The sequence below is a fragment of the Gigantopelta aegis genome, chromosome 12 (assembly GCF_016097555.1).
Source record: "Gigantopelta aegis isolate Gae_Host chromosome 12, Gae_host_genome, whole genome shotgun sequence".
Taxonomy (NCBI): Eukaryota; Metazoa; Mollusca; class Gastropoda; order Neomphalida; family Peltospiridae; genus Gigantopelta; species Gigantopelta aegis.
The window spans coordinates 28,832,235-28,851,646 of NC_054710.1; the positions used below are offsets into that span (position 1 = coordinate 28,832,235).

At 40.2% G+C, this 19,412-nt stretch overlaps 1 protein-coding gene across 2 annotated transcripts in view; it reads right to left on the reverse strand.

Annotated features, from left to right (window-relative positions):
• Window positions 1–7,652: 7,652 nt before the first annotated feature.
• LOC121386340 (tetraspanin-18-like) overlaps window positions 7,653–19,412 on the reverse strand; it is a 22,246-nt gene continuing 10,486 nt past the window's right edge. For both annotated transcript variants that reach the window (XM_041517215.1, XM_041517214.1), the window contains exons 5-8: window positions 16,931–17,038; window positions 13,362–13,571; window positions 11,944–12,027; window positions 7,653–9,867 (exon numbers count right to left, since the gene is read on the reverse strand). In XM_041517215.1, coding sequence (XP_041373149.1) covers window positions 9,799–9,867; window positions 11,944–12,027; window positions 13,362–13,571; window positions 16,931–17,038 — 471 coding nt within the window. In that variant the 3' untranslated portion in view covers window positions 7,653–9,798. The remainder of the gene's footprint in view (window positions 9,868–11,943; window positions 12,028–13,361; window positions 13,572–16,930; window positions 17,039–19,412) is intronic.

Genomic DNA, 19,412 nt, shown 5'->3' on the forward strand with positions numbered 1-19,412 from the left:
CTGGCCAGCATAGGAGTAAACTGAACTAAACCTGCACAAAAATATGCTGCTTTTTATGTATTCATTTCTTTTAATTTTATTTCGGGTCTCTTTTCTCTTTCAAAGAGCAATTTTTTTCTAGCGTCGTATCATGCAAAATGACTTTCACTCTCCATTAATTGGCGATAAAAGGGGCAAACCAACCGTGTTTTTCACCTTTATTTCACCTCGGCATTCATTGCAGAAACACGTAAAAGGAAGAAATTATACATGTACGCACACAGGTAAGGGAAGGAAGTCGTACTCAATTCGTCATTGGCCGAGAAGGAGGAAGAGGAGGAAAGGACCTCTTTTTATTTGTCGACTGTCATTCGCTGCATGGGGAAAACATGTATGGGGACGAGCGGAAAACTACCTGTGCCGTCTTGTCACCTTTGTGGGTTAGCGGTTGGTGAAAGAGAAGTCGGGTAGAGGTCTTGCAATGGGCCCTACGGACAAAGCAGGGGGAATTGTGCAATGGGGGGCGGAGTCTAAAGAAATGGCGAGATGTCGGGGGTGGTGGGTTGGAGGGAAAAAGACGGGGGGGGGGGACGGGGTCGCGTCATGCTCCCTGGAAAATATATTTTTGGGGGGTTAGCAAAAGAAATTCGTGCTCATGAGCTAGAGACAGTTCAAACCATAGGTGAACCAGGGGATCCCCTCGGGGAAAGATGCTGACATGAAGGGTGGACGCGCGCCTGCATAGGCAGATCGGAAGCAGCAGGGGATGAAGGATGATTTGCACCCTTGCAAAGTGAGCGGGACATAGTTCAGTGGTATGCTAAAGCGCTCGCCTGATGTGCTCTGGGGAGGTCAATTACGATCTACCCCGTCCGGTGTTGACCATTTGACTTCTTTTGTCAGGTGGCTTGTGCAGGAACGACTGGTATATCCAGAGGGCCCCACTCTCACAGGGAGGACTGATGTAATGGATTTGTCAAACACTATATGGGAGAGAAATTACGGAATCTGGGAATGCCCGTAGGAAGAAAAGAAATCGATCAAGTAATGGGACTGGTTGAGACCAAGTTGGGTAACCCAGGATGAGAACAATTTTATGGGACGTTGACTGATTTGACCCCACAGACCTATGATGTGGATCAGCTAGCCGTAGGGGGGGTTAGCAGCGACAGATTTGACTGGGGTATCAAGTTATTCAAGGGAAATCTGAGTTTGTTCCACAACGGTGCAACGCAAAATCCAGAAGCTCAGTTCAAAGGAGAGCGCCCTCCAACTGAACTTGCTAATCATGGAGAGACTAGTAAAGCAAATTAAGGTTGACTGGGGCACGGCTGGGTCGCAGTTCGACAGTTTCACGTGAGGCAGCGCGAGCCGGGGAGAGACGACATATTACGATAGAGTAGATTGGCACGTAAAAAAATAAAGGGGGTGGATATAAAACCAGTCAGGGCGGGGCAGCGAGGACTAGGTGAGTATGTGCCCATTCGTCCTTTCTGCGTGATAAGAACAATCCATGGAAGGATCTAACTCACGGGGAGACACCGTTGACGGGGCGAATTGGGCTGAGCGGTTAAAATTTCTAGAGGTCAAACCGCCGGTGGGGCAAGGAGGCCAGCCTAGGTCATATATAGCTAGGGTGCTAACATCTTGGACATTGCCTGTCGAGCAAGGGGATAGGGTACAAAAGACAGGACAGCCCGAGGGGGTAAATTCGGGAATGTCACAGAAAGCGCACCGGTCATGTGACTAGTGTCATTAGGACTGGGTAGTCGATTCCAATCACTATGGGATTGGGATGGGGGGACGTCCCACACGTTTGAAGGATTGGGTGTTTGTTCACAAGGTTGAGCGACTTTAAAGGTGGGGGCCCGGAGGTGGGGGGCGAATAATGCTGTCAATATTTTTAACTGCCAGTGTGGGGTTATTTTTTTATGTTTAAATTAGAGTACCGGCTCCGTACAAGATTGAGTGTCGTAATGGGCTTAATGGAGAGAAGGGCAAAACAACAAACGAAGGAGAAGCGAGAGTAGAGAGAGGAGGAGAGAGGGAGAGTGAGAGAGGAGAGATAGAGAGAGAGAGAGAGAGAGGGAAGAGAGGAAGGAACAGTGAGTGGTCAAACACAGGAAAAGGTCAGGTAGAAAACTGATAGTGATTGTTGCCACAGACCACGGGGGAGGTTACAGAGACGCGCAGGGGTGGTAACATGTATCTTTGAGAAATGCCAATAACAGCACAAACTGAAATTTTGAGTAAAGTCAGTAATCTACTGTGATATTTATCTTTTTTGCACAGTTCTTTTACTACTGTTGTGGGATTTAAAATCTGAATTGTTATACTGATGTTGAATCATCAATTTCCTGGGTTTAGCATTACCATAGTTTACAACACCAATAGGAGCCGATGTATTTGTGCGAGGTACTTGGGTTCGTTAAAAAAGTCAATTCATGTCATTCATTCATTCAGGAAGACATTCTTCATCCATCGCGTAATATTTGGCCACAGAGATTGATGAGGGCTAATGTTAAAGCTGCTGTATTATGGTGTTTTTTTTTTGCCCATACCCCAATTTTACACAACAGCATCATCGAATTACTTGTTGAAAGGCAGACACGGGTGTTTTTTTTTTTTTTTTGGGGGGGGATCGGGGGGGGGGTCAAAGCGATTTATAAAAAAAATGTTTTCCAGGAAAAGTATTACCCAAACCCCCTGGAAAACTCGCTTGCAAACAGTCTAGAATACAGTCTAGATACAGTCTAGATACCCTTCCCTACAATTAACTCTGTTTTGAGCAACGAGTACGAACCCCTTCGAGATGATTCACGTTTCCGGGCTCACCACTCACACACACCCTTTAAAAAGAGAGAGATACACAGGGACAGCGATGGGGGGAGAGGGAGGGAATGAGAGAGAGAGGGAAGGGGAGGAGTGAGAGAAGAAGAGAAAGTGAAAAGAGATGAACAGAGGGAGAGAGGGAGAGAGAGGAGATGGAGAGAGGAGAGCGAGAGAAGAGAAAGAGAGAGAGAGATAGAAGAGAGACGAGAAGAGAGAGAGAAATAGTGAGAGGGAGGAGTAAGAGAGATATACGAAAGAGAGACAGAAAGAGAGGACAAAGGAGAGAGATAGACACAAAGAGAGATAGAGATAGAGAGAGAGGGGAGAGGGGAGAGAGAAGGAGCATGGGCCGAGGGAGAGAGACCCACGGAAGAAAGGGAGAGAGAGACACAAGGAGAGAGAGCCAGGAGAGAGATGACAGAGAGAGAAAGGATAAGAGAGACACAGAGATGAGAGAGAGAGAATGGGAGAGAGAGAGAGGGGTGAGGAGAGATGACACACACAAGACAGAGAGAGAGAGAGAGAGAGAGGAGAGAGAGAGAGAGAGAGACGAGAGAGAGATTGAGAGAGGATAAGAGAATCACTTTTACAAACCAGCGCGGGTCTAAAGGCGGTGCCGAGAGGCCGTACAGAATGAACGATAACATATGTCTATTACAGAAATGGGTCATTTTTATATCAAGCCCGGCGTTCCCTTTCACAAACACAGCGATCGGCGGCCTGGAAACAAAACTACCATTCAAGAAAAAACAGCATTTTTTAAAAACAGAGCCGTACATATTAAAGGGACATTCCGGAGTTTTACTGTCATTAGATAAGACGTTGCCTTTTCGTACTAATAAATTTCTTTGTACGATTAAACGTACATTATTAAAATATATTTTCTTGTTTAGATCTCAGTGTCTGTATATGCACTGGTGTTTTCTGGTCTTCTTGGTATATTTGCACAGAAGCCCAAACTAGCATGTTTGGCTCAAATATTTTTGTTCGTACGTACGAAACAAATTATATTTTAGGAAGATAACATGAAATTTTAACTTAGTACACAATATTAGAAACAATCAAACCATTCGCTAATATAAGGACAGACCAGGTAATGATCTTTATGTTCAGAAACTGTGGCCAAATAATATTTGGACATGTGATAAATACAATCGTAAAAAGTCTCTGTTAGTCGATTCGCATCTTAAAAATTGCTCAGCAAACTTAGCGAATGTCACCTTTAAGACAGTATAATTATCAACAATTAAAGAAAGCCATTTTAAGTTATTTTAAACTCTGTTTTTAAAAACCCTGAATTACTATTATTATTATTATTTTTCTTTTAAAGATAGATCGTTCAGTTTTGTCTTCTATCTGTAATGTATCATTCTTGAATGGAACAGAATTCTACTAAAAAACCCGCGCCTTATAGAGATGAAAAGTAGTGTCTTTTCTTCCCCTGCGATATTCAATGACTAGTGCATCAAATGTCGTGGTATGTACTCTCCTGTCTAGGAGAATGTAAATGTAAAATATCTCTTGCTGTTTTGTGTTTTTTTTGTGTTATTTTTTTTTCGTGTGATGCAGGCCCTTCGGAAACACATCGTGAGTAGGGATGAGGGAGCACAGTCTCTATGGGGGTTGGGGGGGGGGGGGGCACAAACCAGATTGATATCTTTATTTATATAGCGTAGAAAAAAGAAACGTACATTTTTGTCCTTGAGTGGGGGATGTACAGCCCCTTCCCCCATCGGTTCCTACGGGCCTGACGTGTAGCCTGAGTGGCGGCAACTGTGTCAGAATACGTAAACATCACTTTCTATACAAATAGGTTAAACAGATTCTATATGAAAGTTAAACTAACGACACCACTAGAGTACACTGATTTATTAATCATAGGCTATTGGATATCAATCGGTTGGTAATTTTGACATAGTATTAGAGAGAGGAAACCTGCTACATTTGTTTTCATTAATAGCAAGGGATCTTTTATATGCCAGTCCTTGGCTTTTGAAACTACATGGCGAGTGAAAAATCGCATACCTCAAAATGCTTAGGTGAATGAAAAATCGCACTCATCGAAATGTTAAGGCTAGTGAAAAACCAAGCATTGGTACATGTCAATCATTGTGTACCATCCCACAGACAGGATAGCACATACCACGGCCTTTGCTATACCAGTCATGGTGTACTGGCTGGAAAGAGAAATAGCCCAATGGGCCCACCGACTGGGATCGATCCCAGATCGACCGCGCATCAGGCGAACGTTTTACCACTGGCCTACGTCCAACCGCAAATGTATTTAAAATGTGTCTCTTTAATTTTTGTGTTTATTAAAGTTACCAATGTCTCTTGAACATTAGTTCAAGAGTAAAGATCAAAGTTTGTGTAGATTTGCTGCACTTAAACACAATTCTTTTCTTTAATTTAAAATAGCTGTAAGCAGTACAAAGTATAATCTATAATATGGGGTTCGTGTCGTGGACTCGCGGGCAGGACACGTGCGTAGAATTGCAAATGTTAACCCAGATTAGGTGAAGTTGCTGGGGTGATATCGTGTTTTGAACTGTCGTGGCGTTTGTGTTAGATTTGGCCTGATAAGTAAACAATCGCAAACCTCAAAATGCTTAGGCGAGTGAAAAATCGCACAACTCAAAATGTTTAGGCGAGTAAAAAATCGCACACCTCAAAATGCTTAGGCGAGTGAAAAATCGCACTCATCAAAAAGCTAAGGCAAGTGAAAAACCAAGCATCGGTACATGTCAACCATGATGCACCTTCCCACAGACAGGATAGCACATACCACGGCCTTTGATATACCAGTCAGTTAGGTGCGCCATCCCACAAACAGGATACTACATACTACTTAGAACTACGTTCAATCGGATGCACACGTCACCACTAGTGGTGTCGATAAACAAAAACAGACTTTAACCCCTTCACCGCCACCATCCCTCCGGTACGTCATCGTAAACAACATTCCATTGTATTCATCATTAACTACCGGCCTCGGTGGCGTCGTGGTAGGCCATCGGTCTACAGGCTGGTAGGTATTGGGTTCGGATCCCAGTCGAGCCATGGGATTTTTAATCCAGATACCGACTCCAAACCCTGAGTGAGTGCTCCGCAAGGCTCAGTGGGTAGGTGTAAACCACTTGCACCGACCAATGATCCATAACTGGTTCAACAAAGGCCATGGTTTGTGCTATCCTGCCTGTGGGAAGCGCTTGAGGTGCCTGCGTCACAGGATCGAACCACCTCGATGGATCCATTCAACTGATTGGGGATTTTCTCGTTCCAAGCAGTGCACCACAACTGGTCAAAGGCCGTGGTATGTGCTATCCTGTGTGTGGGAAGTGCATATAAAAGAGCCCTTTCTACTAATGGAAAACTGAAGCAGGTTTCCTCTTTAAGACTATATGTCAAAATTACCAAATGTTTGACGTCCAATACCCGACTATTAATAAATCAGTGGCTCTAGTGGTGTTGTTAAACAAAAACCAAACTTTAACTTTCATTAAATGAGAAACCAATGTGGCAAAACGACCAGAGTTATCTCCCATTTACTCATACTGAAGTACCGTATAGGTTCTAATAGACCAAATCAATTCCTATTGCCGATAATGGTAATGTTTACTAATAAAACTGATATAAGCAGCGTATCAACACACCCAGGAAGTACAGCAATAAAAAGTGCGGCACCTCACATCTAATCTACCTGCAAGAAAATGGGGGTGGGGGGGGGGGGGGGTGGCACATACCATTTAAGAGATTTAATTAATATTTGTGATAGCAACCGTCATTTTTGCTGACCTCTGGTATATACTGCATAATAACTGTATAACAAATAAAAGTGTATTTATTTATTGTCAATGGATAATAGTATTTGCACAAATAGTCAATGTCAGATATTACTACCAATCACGCCCACATCTCGCTCACACGTAAATATTTGACGGTGCATCTCGAACTTTGACACGGAGCTCTCTTCTTTGGTACTATGCAACCATTAGCAAGCGATCGAAGATAAAGTTTTGTTTTGTTTAACGTTACCACTAGAATAGGGCTCGAACTTAACGATGGCACCGACGGCATTTTCACGTTTTAAATGTATCTATATACAGCAACATATCAACTATATTAAGCAAAACCCATCTGTTTAGAGATTTATTGAATTCAAGGATTTTAATACAGTTGTAAATAAGATAAGATGAAAATATAATATAACAAGTCATTAAAAAACATATTTACATTTTGTGTAGAAATACATTTACATGCAATTTTGTATGTATGTATGTTTGTATGTATGTATGTATGTATGTATGTATGTATGTATGTATGTATGTATGTATGTATGTATGTATGTATGTATGTATGTATGTATGTACGTACGTATGTATGCATGTACGCATGCATTGATGTATTGATGTATGTATGTATGTATGCATCTATGTATTTTATGTATGAATATGTATATATTGTATGTATGTCGAGGTTAACTGTTACATGAATAAATATTAACACACTGGCACTGGCCTCACAAATTGTCCATTGCCGTTGCTGGGACTCAAACCTGTGGCACCGAATCGCACGCAAATTGCAGACTAACCACGATGCGCTCTGAGCTATTGAGGCTATGTATGTATGTATGTATGTATGTATGTATGTATGTATGTATGTATGTATGTATGTTATAATATATGTATGTATGTACATATGTGTATGTGTGTATATTTGTTTTGTGTGCGTGAGTACGTGCGTGCGTACAGGCTTAATATTTATTATGTATGATCGTTCTCACGCAAGTGCTAAAAAGACATAACGCTAATAATAATAAGAAACAACAAATTTACAGTACACAAAGACAACGATTTCATTTTAACAAAACAAGAAGATAAATGATTATCAATATAACAATCAAATCACAGGCCGCTTTTATCTAACATCATTTCGTGCTCTAGTGGTGTCGTTATTAAGCAAAACAAACACTAACATCATTTCGTGCTCTAGTGGTGTCGTTATTAAGCAAAACAAACACTAACATCATTTCTGCCAGTTGCAGAGCAGGGCCTAATTCACAAAGGTCTCTTAGGCTCTGCTAGACAACAAAGCATCCTCTTTGCAAAGTCTTTTAGCATTGCACTGCGAGATCGCAAAGTTGCGAGAGTTTAGTGAATTAGGTCCCTTTATTAGTCGATCCAAGGGAGGACCCATGCATTCTTCTAGCGCGGGGATCAAGGGTAAAGGGTCTCATTGAACAAGACCTGATAACGGAACTTCAGTAAAAGTATAACATTCGTAAACTGGAAATGGAAAACAAATTACTTAAAAAGGGGCACTTGAATTTGTTTTTTTCGGGTGGGAGGGGCTGGTCTCCTTGGTCCCCTCCCTTGGATACGCCCCTTGACTCGACTAGATTGTCGACCATAAACATGCTTTGTCGATGATAATAAAATATAATAAAATAAATTAAACGTAATATGTAAGAAATAAAATAATACATTCGTGTCCGTTAGATACCATTTATCTCACAACTCGTTGTTTAAAAACGCATCAAACTCACTTTCGCTCGTTAGATACATTTAAAACAATTCGTTGTGAGATAAATGTTATCTAACGGTCACTCGTGTATTATTCTCTATACACTGAACAACAAAAGATTTTTTATTTTTTATTTAAAACTAATCAGTTTGAACCCTTTAGCTTTGTGTCAGTTAATATTATCAATGTCCTGTGAACATTCTAGGCCCATATTGACGGAGTCTATTTATATTCTTGTTTCTTTATTGTTCAATTTATATATGCTCTCTCTCTCTCTCTCTCTCTCTCTCTCTCTCTCTCTCTCTCTCTCTCTCTCTCTCTCTCTCTCTCGCTCTCTCTCTCTCACACACACACACACACACACACACACACACACACACACACACACACATACACAGGGGTGCAGAAATGGAAACTATTTAACTAGCCTGCCGGATTCGAACCATCTAAAATTTACTAGCCCGCCAGAATTTCTACTAGTCTGCAAGCCTATACAAAATACACTTTTGTTTAGTAATATTTTAATTATATATATATATATAATGACAAAAACATTAAGACCACTTGGTAAGTCATCAACATGAACGAAATCAAACCCCAAACCTTGATTGGCACATTTTGTTGATATAGATTTACAAAATTCAAGTATTTAATAGAAGAATCTATTCAAAACACACCGGCAACAGACTTTCAACGTAAACAAATATCTTTTAGGAACTACTGACCTTTGACAGGCCCTGTTTCCTGGGAATTAGGCTAAGCTAAATCGGAACCATTTTTGTTGGCGAAAACGAAACCGATTTGGCTATAACGGCACCTCAATGTAATGGCGAGAATTTGAATGTATTGGTGAACTTGATTGCATTGCACCGACTTCTAGCTATCTGCTAATACTTCTATCTCCCCTATATAGACATACAAATATAAAAGGAAATATTAAATGCTTATTATAGCTGTTATTTTATTGAAGATATCGTTCACAACTTGTAATGATACCGTTTTAGCCATACCTTTGTTTGTTTGTTTGTTTTTTCTTTAGTTCCATTTTAGCCATATAATCATAGATTGTGGTGCCGTTTCAGCCAGCGCTAGGTTCTGGTTTGTCCAATTGGTTCCGTTTTCGCTATAACCCGTTTCCGGAATGTCGCGCTTGCGCAGTTCTGAACTCCGAAGTCTATTGGCAATGTGTATGACATTCATCTGAACCGTTTGTTTGTATGGTTTGAAATTATTGCATGGCTGATGCGGAGTCGCGGATTCAATGCAAGATTATTAGTATTTGATATAAAACTAACTAAATTAATAAAATTATAATACACTCAATCAGAAACATATAGATCGCCTGTCGGACAGATAGTTGCACTTTTTAACTCGTCCGTTAGAATTTTTACTCGCATATGACGAGCGGCCAGCATACACACTCACTAACTATCACTTTGTATCTATATTTCTTGCTCTCTGTCTCTAATCGTAGTCATCGACCTTCTTGTTATTTTGATGGCAGACACAGAAAGCGAAAATTATCATCAAGAGCTGAAAAAAAAAAAAAAAAATATATGCAAAGGAAATTAATATATTTTTTATAGACAGAATTGTTTTTCTTTTTCTACTAAATATTTATTGTCCCAGATCATATAGCAGTGTCGGGGATGGGAGCCCCGAATCACCGCTTTACATATACATCCATGTTCTAAGCAACAACAAAATATGTTAAAAATAACAAAAACTAATAGAAACTGATTGAGACTAAAGTTCAACACATGGATACAGTTGGACACGGACAGTGATCTATAATATAACTATATATTTTTATGATCTGAGATTTAAACGAGAACAGAGAAAATAGCGAACAAGAGGGAAGAGAATCAGAAGGGAGAAGATTTAGAAGAAGAAGAAGAAGAAGAAGAAGAAGAAGAAGAACAACAACAACAACAACAACAACAACAACAACAACAACAACAACAATACAAGACAGAGTTAGATGGCATAAGAAGAAGAAAAAAGTTGTTTTGAAATATATATAAAACCTAAAACCCTGCGATCTCCAAACACGCCATGCAAACACGTTCAACAAAGGCCATGGTTTGTGCTATCCTGCCTGTGGGAATAGCAAATAAAAGATCCCTTGCTGCTAATCGGAAAGAGTAGACCATGAGGTGGCGACAGCGGGTTTCCTTAACCATATGTCTGACGCCATATAACCGTAAATAAAATGTGTTGAGTGCGTCGTTAAATAAAACATTTCTTTCTTTCTTAACTTACATTATTAATTTTGATTAACTTATGGTTCAAGCACGCTATGCTGGACGTACATTGGCCATTAAAAAATGAAGACACTTCCCTCCACCCCCACAAAATACAACCTCTATAATAAGAACAAATAGGTCTGTGTGGTGGGTGTCTCTTGTACACAGGTCGTGTAACAGAGGCGAGTCCTCGGTATGGGAGGGGAGGGGAGGGGAGGGACAAGGGGACCCGTCCCCCTGCAAATGTTCAATTCCCCCCTTTGAATTTTGTTTTTATTGGGATACCCTTTTAATGAGTTGGCTCATGTGCAACTTTCCCGTTAGTATCCCTCCCAAAATCGTCCCTGGATCCGCCCCTGATATGGGTTTTACATTTTCTTAAATAGTTTTTTTTTCTACGATCATTTCTTTTTTTCACTATGGGGGTGGGTAGCACAATGGTAAAGCACTCGCTCGATGCGCGGTGAATCTAGGATAGGAAGGAAGGGCTACTCTTTTCGATTGGCAGCAAGGGATCTTTTATACCCACCATCCCACAGACAGGATGGCACATACCACGGCCCTTTTTCATATGCCAGTCGTGGTGCACTGGCTGGAATGAGAAATTCATTTTAAAGGGACAGACTGACAACTGAGTGAAACATGAGTCTGTGACTTCGAAATGGTGAAATAGCCTGTACAAATAGACTTAAACTCGACTCGATAGCTACTAATTCTCAGAAGCACGTGCGTTTTTAAAAATATGACAAATGTCTTTTGTGATATTAAAAACAAAAGGATGACCAAGAATACTTGAAATGTACGGAAATTGATAACCTAAACCATAAAATCTAAGAAACGTATGATTTCAGTTAACAAAAAAAACGGCTCTAATAGTCAAAAATATGCCTTAATCTTTAAAAATTAGGGCATGTCCCTTTAATTACGATTATTTCTTTGTTTACTATGGGGGCGGGACATACCCCAGTGGTAAAGCGCCCGCCGGTGGGTCCATTGGGCTATTTCTCGTTCCAAGCCAGTGCACCACGACTGGCATATCAATGACCGTTGCATGTGCTATCTTGTCTGTGGGATGGTGCATATAAAAGGCCCCTTGCTACAACTAAAACAAAAAATATAGCGGGTTTCCTCTCTAAGACTGTATATCAAAATTACCAAATGTTTGAGATCCAATAGCAATGATGAATATATCAATGTGCTCTAGAGGTGTCGTTAAACAAAACAAACTTTGTTTTCCCCTGTTAGACTATATATCAGAATTACTCAAATGTTTGACATCCAATAGCGATTATGAATAAATCAATGTGGTCTAGTGGTGTCGTTAAACAAAACAAACTTTAACATTAACGCTTTTCACACCCACCTCAATAAGCACAACTCCAGCGCCGACCCCGATCATGACGTTGCTGTTGCCAGTAAGAAAGTCCTCAAACGCTTGAAAACATCCCTGTAATAATAATATAACCGTGAAGCAGTTTCAAGTACTACTAATTCAAATATATCTAGGCTACTGCAGATACTCACAGAGTGTTAACATGGACTGTGGTCAGTTTCAAGTACTACTAATTTAAATATATCTACTGTAGATACTCACAGAGTGTTAACATGGACTGTGGTCAGTTTCAAGTACTACTAATTTAAATATATCTACTGTAGATACTCACAGAGTGTTAACATGGACTGTGGTCAGTTTCAAGTACTACTAATTCAAATATATCTACTGTAGATACTCACAGAGTGTTAACATGGACTGTGGTCAATTTCAAGTACTACTATTTCAAATATATCTACTGCAGATACTCACAGCGTGTTAACATGGACTGTGGTCAGTTTCAAGTACTACTAATTCAAATATATCTACTGCAGATACTCACAGAGTGTTAACATGGACTGTGGTCAGTTTCAAGTACTACTAATTTAAATATATCTACTGCAGATATTCACAGAGTGTTAACATGGACTGTCGTGAGTTTCAAGTACTTCTAATTCAAATATCTACTGCAGATACTCACACAGTGTTAACATGGATTGTCCTGAATTTCAAGTACTACTAATTCAAATATCTACTGCATAATACAATGTTCATTCCTAATATATGATATTGACGATACCGAAACACACGAGGGTAATAACCTATATTTACCCAGACAATATCTTAACTCTTTACCTGTTGCTAAAAGCAGAGACAAGAGTAATCTCCCCTAGCCCATTGCCACTGACAAAATTCTTTAAAATATTTTGAAGGGTTTTAATGATTACAAAATACTAGCTTAGAAAATTGAAACAAAATTTACAACAATGAATACATTATTTTACAAATATTAAAATGCTACTACTATTAGTATTACTACTACTACTACTACCACTATCACTACCACCACCACCACCACCACCACCACCACCACCACAACCACCACCTCTACTACTACTATTACTCCTACTACTACTATTACTACTACTACTACTACTACTACTACTACTACTACTACTACTACTACTACTACTACTACTACTACTACTACTACTACTACTACTACTACTACTACTACTACTACTACTACTACTACTACTACTACTACCACTACCACTACCACTACCACCACCACCACCACTACCACTACCACCACCACTACCACAACCACGACTACCACCACCACCACCAATACCACTACCACCACCACGACTACCACCACGACTACCACTACCACCACCACCAATACCACTACCACCACCACCAATACCACTACCACCACCACGACTACCACCACCACGACTACCTACCTTGTCAATGTTTGAGATTTCTGGGTTAGGATGCACTGCGCATGTGAAGTTTGCCGGGGCTTCCACATTGGGGAAGGTCCCGTTGAGCTTACAGCAAGCTATAGGCGCTTCCAGTGTTTGCGTAAAATTCAGCGTCGGATCGTTGTATGTTCGAATCCAACGAGAGGCGTTCCAGAAATCTGTGTAATTGTCCACACCACAACACTTGAACTGAAAGAAATAACAAACAAGCACGATATATTTCGTACAGGGCCGTGCCTTGATCAAAATCGGGTGGGGGGAGGGCACTACTTTTTATAAACAAATGAAACACTATACAAATTAAACCCTGAGATGTGTATGCTATTTTCTGGAGTAAAAGAAAAAGTGTGATTCTCAGGGGGCAACTGCCACCTCCCCCTGTATGTGTTAGTAACCACTAGCTACCATGCAAGTGTTATAATATTTATATACTGAACCCCTCCCCCAAACTCCCACCCAAAAACCCACAAAAAATCCCATAAAACCCACTCAAAAAACCATATACAAAACAAAACAAAAAACCCACAAAGAAACAACACAACCACAAAAATCAATTTGGTTTTATTAAATTTATTTAAATTTATTTAAAGGAAATGTTTTATTTAACGACACACTCAACACATTTTATTTACGGTTACATGGCGTCAGACATGGTTGAGGACCACACAGATATTGAAAGAGGTAACCGGCTGTCGCCATTTCATGGGCTACTCTTTTCGATTAGCAGCAAGGGTTCTTTTATATGCACCACCCCACATACAGGATAGTACATACCACGGCCTTTGTCACACCAGTCGTGGTGCACTGACTGGAGCGAGAAATAGCTCAAAGGGGCCACCGACGGGGATCGATCCTAAACCGACCGCGCAACAAGCGAACGCTATACCTCTGGGCTACGCCCCGGCCCAAAAGTATTTAAAATGTGTCTCTTTAATTTGTGTGTTTATTAAAGTTACCAATGTCTCTTGAACATTATAGTTCCACTTTTACGCCCTATGTACCAGATTAGTTGTATCCTAATAAAAATATATACTCCTCAAAAACCTGAAATATTAATGTCAATATCAACTATTAGACCGAACATACGTTTAGACCACAGACATCCTAGTAAAGAACGTTCAGGTCTGTTTATCAACACACCAAAACACATTCGATTGTTTGCACGTGCATCACGCTGTTGCCCCGTACACGTGCGTGGGGTGTCATTCTCGATTTTGACAATTTCCAGGAAGGTCGATTGATCACTGTGGAACATTATTTCTGTCAATCTTTTTCATTCTGTTGATCATACAGTTGTTATTGTTTTGTTTTTAATAATTTTTATTGTTTGAATTTGCGATTTACTGATAAAAAAAACACGTCAACTTTAAAATTTTACATCTGACCCCAATCGTCCTTCATGATCTTTGGTGGTCATAAAACCTACTGTAATACTGAACTAACGGTTGTAATGTTTGCCCAATTAATTCACTATTATCATATAACCATCCCCCACAGCTAATATACCTTACAATTTTGGCAATTATTAGAGTTCCTCTACTTTTTTTGAAGAGTATATATTGAAGTTCATGTATTTACATTTCTTCTCTTATTCAGTATAAATTAAGTTGCTCTAGTGGTATCGTTAAACAAAACAAAACTTTAATTTTAATTTGTTCAGTATATTATTCAAACCACACACGTCAGAAGCAGGGCGGTGTTACGGTACCCTCTCCAAATCTGATGATTACAAATTACCCACCCAACACACCCGCCTAGGCGAAAGGCGAAATTTTATTGATTAAATCTCGTTTGTGGCCCATGGAAACCGTGCCCCCTACTTGAGGACAAAGCGCACGTATGTTGTAGTACTTTATATAAATAAAGATAACAAAATCTGGCTTGTGCCCTCCCCCTCCCCCACCCACACCCACTCACTAGAGATTGTGCCCCCTCTATTAAAGATTGTATCCCCACCCAACTTCAGATATCGTCCATTATGGGCGTGGCCCCGTTTTTCGAAGCGATCTCACAGCGTAGACTGTTGTGATCTAATGCGATTGTATCGAACATAATGACTTAAGGTGATTTTGGCGCTAAGATCGGTTCGCGACGAAGTGATCATAGTGCTAAAATCACTTTAAGAGTGTATAAGGTAGTTAACTGCTCTTAAGGTGATCTTAGCGCTAAGATCGCTTCATGGAACGCGGCTCTGGTTTGTTTGTTTTGTTTAACGGCACCACTAGAGCACATCGATATATTAATCACCGGTTATTGGATGTTAAATTTGGTAATTTTGTCATATAGTCTCAGGGAGGAAACCCACTACATTTTTCCACTAGTAGCAAGAGACATTTTATATACCAGTCGTAGTGCAATGGCTGGAACGAGAAATAGCCCAATGGGCTCACCGACGGGGATCGATCTCAAACCGACTGCGCATCAAGCGAAGCAGGCAAAGGTGCATAACACAAAATCCATGGGCCTACTGACATTAATAAAAGTCCTATAGCCCCTGACGCTATATAGAAACATATAGCATGAATATTTCATTTCAAATTATTTTCGTGCTTATATGCTATTAAAGGCATATTGTCACAGACCACTGACCTATTTAAAAGTCTAACAAAGTATTACCTGAACAAAAATTATTCGATTTGTCCCTAAATGTCCTTTATTCAACCATCTTCATAACCACCATAATCCATTTATTAATGATATTTTGTAAAAATAATTGAATTATGGCAATCGTCCACAATTCAAAAACTGAGATTGCGAAGAGGGTCAACATGGATTTCACCCCATCATGATTCAGTTAAGGTGATGCGATAGCTATCTTTGGTTTCCAACAATTAATGTAATTTTTATTTATTATCCAATTTTTGAGAAATAAGGTCCTAAAATCTGTGACAATATGCCTTTAAGGTTCAAGCACGCTGTCCTGGGCATACACCACAGCTATCTGGGCTGTCTGTCCAGGACAGTAGGTTAGTTGTTAATTGTTAGTGGTTTGTGAAAGAGAAGAGTGTGTAGTTGTTTTACACCTACCCATTGACTCGTTAAAACTCGCTCTGGGTGGGAGCCGGTACCGAGCTGCAAACCCAGTACGTACTAGCCTGCAGTCTGGTGGCTTAACCACAACACCACCGAGGCCGGTTATAGCGTGAATACTTATTGTGGTCTGTTACCTGATGTGGCGGGACGTATCCCAGTGGTAAAGCGCTCGGTCGATGCGCGGTCGGTCTAGGATCGATCTCCGCCGGTGGGCCCATTGGGCTATTTCTCGTCCCAGCCAGTACACCATGACTGGTATATCAAAGGCTGTGGTATGAACTATCCTGTTTGAGGGATGGTGCATATAAAAGATCCCTTGCTGCCAATCGAAAATAGTATCCCATGACGTGGCGACAGCGGGATTCCTCTCTGTGTGGTCGTTTCCTCTTTCTATACCTGTGTGATCCGTAACCATATGTCCGAGGCCATATAATCGTAAATAAAATGTGTCGAGTGCGTCGTTAAATAAAACATTTCCTTCTTTATTGCCTGATAGTACAAGGGGGATAACTCACGCTGATCATTGCAAAGTTCCACCCAAGAGTGATGACGTCAGTTCCGTTGAAGCCGGTGAAGTCTTCTCTAATGGAATCCAGCATTGGTTGCTTTAGAACGTCCTTTATCTATAAAAAAGCATACACACATTAAATAAGATTATTACAGGAAGCCGTACACCAAATGATATCTGAGTGGGTCAAAGTTCGAGGTGTACTGAAGTTACCAGTCCTGCTATTGGCAATAAAGGTCAGAGTGTTTGTTGTGATAAATAGAGTATACTCCCCGTGTGTCTTGTGATATCATAATTGATCTCCCAGACAGGATAGCACATAACATGGCCTTTGGCATCATGGAGACTAACTGACCTATTTTGATGTTTTTCAAGGTAGTTGTCACTGGAGAGTACCCTCTTGATCTCCTTGTAAAGTGATAATTTTGACAGTGCCTCGATAAACAAGACGTGTAAAGAAAGTTGAAGGAGGTTGGGGCGGAGTAAAAATCGATGTATGTCTGTTTGTTTGTTTGTTTGTTTGTGTGTGTGCGTGGTGCGCGTGTGTAAGTGTTTGCATTTGTGTGTTTCAGTTAACTGTCTGTTTGTGTTGTTTAATGACACCACTAGAGCACATTGATTAATTAATCATCGGCTATTGAATGTCAAACAGTTGGTAATTCTGACACATAGTTATCAGAGGAAACCCGTCAAATTTTTCCTAATACAGCAAGGGATCTTTTATATGCACTTTCCCACAGACATGAAAACGCATACCACGGCATTTGACTAGCTGTGGTCCAATGGATGAAACGAGAGAGAGAGAGAAAAAAATCAGTCTAATGGATACACCGAGGTGGTTCGATCCTGCGACGCAAGTACCTCAAGCTAGCACTCGACCGATTGAGCTAAATCACGTCCGCAGTTAAACGGACATTGCCGAGTTTATTGCATTGTAAGATGTTTCCGACTAATAAAATATTTATACGATTAAACTTACATAATATATTTTCTTGTTTAGAATATCAGTGTCTGTATATTCAATGTGTTTCTGGTCGTCTTAATATTTGTAAGAAGCCCAAACTGGATTTTGTCTTCAATAATTTCGTACGTACGAAAAAAATATATCTTAGGAAACAAAGTGAAATTTAACCTAGTACAAATATTAGAACGATTAGAAACACGTTTAATATACAGCCGCTAATATTTTAAAAATATATTTAATATGTAATTACAATCGTTAAAAAGTCTCTGTTAGTCGATAACATCTTAAAGGGACACACCCTAGTTACGGCTAGTTGTTAACCATTACGGCGTTGTTTTTCGCTATTAAAACCATTTTTTCACAAATAAAATTGCACTTTACTTACCGTTTATTATTTAGAATATACATTTCCATTCACCTGAAGTGTTTTTTTGGTAATCCTGGTTTTTGTAATACCACAAAATGCATTTTTCGTATTTCATAAAATCGCACGCACGTCTGAGAAAAAAACCGTTGAGCAGACAAGGTCTAATCTATTTTTAGAGGGGATATTTCCATTTCAATGTCACAGACGTTGGTATATCACGTGACCGTTATCATTTTGGTTCGGTTTGTTTTCTCGTGCACGGTTCGCGCAATCAACATCATTTGTTGTTGTTCATTTGTGAGATTTTTCTTCACAGTTCGTGAACATTTTCAGTAACAATAAAGTTCAGACAAGTAAGTGTCTCAATACAAAACGTTACAAACCCTTAAAACCAGTAATTTTGCTAAGTCTTACGATATCTGGAGAGGGGATACAACCAGGACAGAACAGTTGGAACATGTCCAGGAGAGGTGAAAGAAACGCACCCCAAGTCTGTGAAATTTGTCGTGACGTAGGCATTGTTGTGCTTCGAGCGACATCTACCGGTGACATCAGAATACTAACTTTCAAAATTATTTCAAGCAGTTGGGACATGGGGATTCCCATGGTATTTATCGATATAAAACCTGCTTTTTCACTCCATTTGATAAAAACGTGAACTAAGCGTGTTACAGGTTTGTAGATTAACCAAATTATAATTTATTTTCGCTGGATGGAACTAGGGTGTGCGGCTTTAAACATTGCAGCAAACTCAGGAATGTCCCTTTAAATGTATTTTATATCAGGTCAGGTTGGGTCAGGTCAGGTCAGGTCAGATAGTTTTACGTGCACACTCAGAACAAAAAAAGAAAGAAAGAAATGTTTTATTTTACGACGCACTCAACACATTTTATTTACGGTTATATGGCGTCAGACATATGGTTAAGGACCACACAGATTTTGAGAGGAAACCCGCCTTCCCCACTACATGGGCTACTCTTTCCGATTAGCAGCAATGGATCTTTTATTTGCGCTTCCCACAGGCAGGATAGCACAAACCATGGCCTTTGTTGAACCAGTTATGGATCACTGGTCGGTGCAAGTGGTTTACACCTACCCACTGAGCCTTGCGGAGCACTCACTCAGGGATTGGAGTCGGTATCTGGATTAAAAATCCCA